Below are 4,916 nucleotides of genomic sequence, written 5' to 3' on the forward strand. Positions count from 1 at the left end.
CTATACAGAGAAACCCTGTCTCGAAAAACCTAAAAAAAAAGAAGTTCCTGTGAATCAGCTCTGGCCTGTCAGGGGCTGGAGGGACATACAGACTACTGGGGGGGTGGGGTGGGGTGCAGGCCTGGGATCTGAATTGGAAGCTGTAGATGAGCCCAGGGCCTGACACATAGTAGCCTAGCACCCTGCCACTGAACTGAATTTCCAGCCTTTTTAGTCTTGAGTTAAGGTGAGGTATTACTATGTAGCCCAGGATGCCCCTGAACTAGCTGTGGCTTTCAGTGTTGATTACCAGGGCCTGACACATAGTTTAGGCTAATGCCCTGACATTGAACTGCATCTTCGGCCTTTTTAGTCTTGAGTTAAGATGGCTACTATGTAGCCCAGGATGCCCATGAACTAGATGTGGCTCTCCCTGTTGATCACTAACATATTCTAGGAGACGTTCTGTGCCCGTGTATAGGGTAGCCACAGATGGGGAAAACTGAGGCTCAGGGAGCTACCTGGGGCCATGTGGAGGGTAGGCCTGCTCTGCTCATCTTGTCCTATTGCTTTGCTCTTCCCTTGAGGGGTCAGTACCTGCTACTGGAGACCACCCTGGTCACTAGCTACCCCTGCCCAGAACCTCTGTAGGTCTCTGAAAAGGCCTCGTCCTGGTTGGAGATCTGTGTCCTTTAGCTCTTTCTTATTGAGTGAGCGTAGACAATTCCCTTAGCATCTTAGTCAGGGTTCTCTAGAGTCACAGAGCTTATGGAATAGCTCTATATCGTAAGGGAATTTATTAGAATGACTTACAGATTGCAGTCCAACTAACTCAACAATGGGCAGCTGTGAATGGGAAGTCCAAGAATCTACTCAGTCCCACGAGGCTGGGTGTTTCAGCTGGTCTTCTGTAGAAGCTGGAGTCGTGAAGAAGTAGGTTCCAACAGATGTGCTGGCAAGTAAGTGCAAGCAGACAAAGAGGAACAAACTCTTCCACTGTCCTTATGTAGGCCTCCAGCTGTGCCCCAGATTAAAGGTGTGTACTACCATACCTGGACTTGGAACTTGTTTTGTCCCAGGCTGGCCTGGAACTCAGAGATCTGCTTGCCTCTGTCTTCTGGGATTAAAGGCATGTACCACCTTGCCTGGGCCTAAGCTTTCTGTGGTCCCTGTGCCTCAAGATCTGGATCACATTTCTGGATTGTAATTCATTCCAGATGTAGTCAAGTCGACAATCAGGGATAGCCATCCTACTTGGCCTTCTGGGCTCCAAAGGAAGGGGCTTTTCCCCTGTCCTTCCAGCCCAGATCCAGAATAAGCTGGTATTATCCCCACGGAGTGATGTGAATGGGTGCCTCTCTGCCATGGCCTCCCCCATGGGCCAATGCCAGTCCTTCCCAGCAAGAGACTGCTCCACCACCCTGAGGCCCTGTGAACCAGGTCTCTCGAGGGTCCCCCTGAGAATTCAAGAAAGGAGGCTGGACCAGCCAGGCATGGACCCTCACAGGTCCCTGCTATACGCGGTCCCCGGCAAGGTCTCTCTCTCACTTGCAGAAGTTCGTGAGCACCACCCTGAGGCCCACGCTGATGCCCTACCCTGAACTCTACAACTGGGACAGCTGTGCCCAGTTTGTATCTGACTTTCTCACCATGGTCCCACTGGTTGATCCCCTCAAGCCGGTAAGTGCTACTCCCAGATTACATAGGGCAAGCCCAGGGGCTTCAGGCGACGAGCCTGGGTGCTAGAAGGTCAGCCAGGCTCCAGCCTTCTGAGACACCCCTAGGGGAAAAAGAGAGAGAGAGAGAGAGGACCACTGACTCAAGGGTACATAGCAAGCCTGGTCTCTCGCCTGCTGGATTCTGCCTCAGTTTCCCTTTTTAACTTCAGAAGGGACAGCAAAGGGATACCAAGCTGCCTATAGCCTTCAACCCCATCTTTGGGCTTCTGAAAGGTTCGGTCCACTTTTCACTGATAATGGGGGAGGGGGAGACAGGAAAGAAGGGTGAATAAGCAGTGGTTGATAGAGGATGAGGGGAGCCCACCAGTTCCTTAAAATGGCAGACACATGTAGGTTACATGTAAGTTAAGTGGGTCTGTTGGTGGCACGTCCTCAAGAGGCTCTGGATGCAACAGGGGCCCTGCCCCTACAAGTGGGTGGCTGAGTGGTGGGTGGCTGAGTGGTAGGTGGCAAGGGGAACTGTCGAGCTGATGGCTGTGCTGTGTTCAGCCCACGCACTTATATTCCTCGACCACCGTGCTCAAGTGCCAGAAGGGAAACTGCTTTGACTTCAGCACCCTGCTCTGCTCCATGCTGATTGGCTCCGGCTACGATGCCTACTGTGTCAATGGTTATGGCTCACTGGACCTGTGCCTCATGGACCTGACAAGGGAAGTGTGTCCACTCACCGTGAAGGCCAAAGAGGTATGCCCGATGCCGGCAGCCCAAAGAATGCACAGTCCAGGGACTGTCCATCCATCTTAGGAGATCAGGGCCCTGTCCTGATCATCCTTAGACAAAGCAGGAACTGGGTCTCTGCCCTGGCCACCTTAGGGAAGCAAGGACCCCAAGTCTCTGCCCTGGCCATCCTTGGAAAAGCAGGTCCTCATGCAGGCTGTCCTTATACTTCTGGGTTCCTGCCCCATCATCATGCATCCCCTGTTGCTCCAGACTCCTAATTGCAAACCTTTGATGATTTCTCTGTCCTCAGCACTACCCACAACCCAGTCCTCCAAACTGCGGTCCCTCTCGCCTGTCTTAGCTCAGTTTAAGACATTGTGCTCCCATCGGGAAAATCTCATAACTCTAATGGCTTCTGCTGTATATACAATTGTTACTAGCTTACCCACTACCACTTGCATCTGATAAAAGCCTGTCCTGTCCTTTTAATGGTGGGAAACAATGGCCAAGTGAGTGGTTGATTCTCAGTCCTCCTCCTACTCAGACAGACAGATAGGCAGACACAGACAGACAAGTCAGACAGACAAGACAGACACAGACAAGACAGACAGACAGACAGACAGACACACAGACAGACAGACAGACAGACACACAGACACACACACACACACACACACACACACACACACACACACATCTTATAGTTTCAAGATGGAACACAGAACCTCGCCCGTGCTGGGCAAAGCATCTCCTCTGATCTACATTCCCAGCCTTTTTAGAGGGAAAAAGTTAGCAGTGACCCCAGTGAGTGATGTTTGAGTTTTCTGTCTGCTCACTAAGAAAGTGATAATCACCAGAGTTTCTGCCAACGGAAGAAGCAGTTATCAAATTTAAAAATATGAAGTACTGAGTATGAGTGTGGTTATGGTTGTGGGTAATGAACATTTCCCGCATATGAATATATATATTTCATGCCAGAATCACACAGACAACAAACAACGAAAACCAAAAAACCCCAAATCTCTTTACACTTGAAAAAACACCATGCAGAGTACACAGGAAGAGCTCTCTACATCCTGGGTGGATCCCAGGGCCCAGTGACAAGGGTCAGGCCCCTCTGCAGCTGGAGGATGGAGACCCAGAGATCTGAAGCACTTAATAGCAGGTCAAGAAAAGAACTCTCCAGGGGCTGCCCCCCACCCCCCATCTCTCCTGGTTTTTCAAGACAGGGTTTCTCTGTGTAACGATGGTCCTGGCTGTCCTTGAATTTGCTTTGTAGACCAGGCTGGCCTCAAACACAGAAATCCCCCTGACTCTGCCTCCCAAGTGCTGGGATTAATGGGACCGTGGCAACTTTTAAGAAGGAAAACATTTAATTGGGGCTGGCTTACAGTTTCCAAGGTTTAGTCCATTATTGTCATGATGGCACACAGGTACACATGTGAGTGTGACTGCCTGCGGCCACACCCAAACCGGGTACTTCCTGAAAGGCGGGCTAGGGCTGAAAGAGAATAGACAGCGAACAAGGACAGAAGGCTAACACAAAAGTATTCTGATCAAGTTTAATAATGTTCTGAGCTTATATGGCGGGGGAGGCCCATCCCCACCACCCAATTCTTGGAGCCTGTCGTACAGGTGCGAGCCTGTAGGCGGATCTTCAGGGTGCTGTCTCTGGAATATCTCAAGAGTCTCTCAGCAGGCAGGGGCAACGCTTTGACTGAGGAGCAGTGGCAAGTGTAGACAATGGAACCGGCTTGACAAGTCGGAAGGTACCACCCCAGGTGGTCCTGTGCTTAGTGGCAGCAAGGTCTGAAACTGCCTGCTTCAAGGCTGAAAGGAGGCAACAGACATGGTGCTGGAGAAGGTGCTGAGAGTTCTACATCCCAATCCGCAGGCAGCAGGAAGAGAGAGAGACACCAGGATTGGCTTGAGCATGTGAAACCTCAAAGCCCACCCCCTAGTGACACACCTCCTCCAATAAGACCACACCTACTCCAACAAGGCCAAACCAAATAGTGCCACTACCTAGAAGTCTATGGGGCAAATTTTCAATCAAAACACCACACGGGATGAGCCAATGCTCTCTTACAATTTTTTTTTTTTTCATTCCATGGCCTCTGAGCTCACACCTCCTGGACGTCTTGTTTCAGAGGCAGTGCAAAGAATCAAATTTATGTCAATAAGTAACGAAGGTAGAGAGCTTTCTGGATGACAAACAGATTTAATATGGGCTTGGGTTGACTCAGTGGCTATTCGTGGCACCCTTGGTAGTTGGTGTTATCACTCTTAGTATACAGAAAGATAAAATGGCATGCTCAAGAAGAAAATGTGATAACATATTCTGGAGGATGGAGACCCAGGGATGGAAGCCTGGATCTGATCCCCAAGACTGGAGATAAGCCCACTTCAGCAGCTCCTGGAGAGATCTTTCCTAGGAATACATATCATCATTTTGTACTTAATTATATGCACATGTGCAGATAATTCTACATTCATGTAGAAACACACACGGTCACTTTTCTTTCTTTCTTTCTTTCT

At 49.9% G+C, this 4,916-nt stretch overlaps 1 protein-coding gene across 1 annotated transcript in view; it reads left to right on the plus strand.

Moving 5' to 3' along the window:
• The window catches only part of Drc7 (dynein regulatory complex subunit 7), a 21,119-nt gene that overhangs the window by 2,158 nt on the left and 14,045 nt on the right, over nt 1–4,916 (plus strand). Inside the window, exons 4-5 of the mRNA XM_021220567.1 lie at nt 1,534–1,659; nt 2,208–2,402. Of these exons, the coding sequence (XP_021076226.1) occupies nt 1,534–1,659; nt 2,208–2,402 (321 nt within the window). The remainder of the gene's footprint in view (nt 1–1,533; nt 1,660–2,207; nt 2,403–4,916) is intronic.

This window comes from Mus pahari, chromosome 20 (assembly GCF_900095145.1).
Source record: "Mus pahari chromosome 20, PAHARI_EIJ_v1.1, whole genome shotgun sequence".
Classification (NCBI taxonomy): Eukaryota; Metazoa; Chordata; class Mammalia; order Rodentia; family Muridae; genus Mus; species Mus pahari.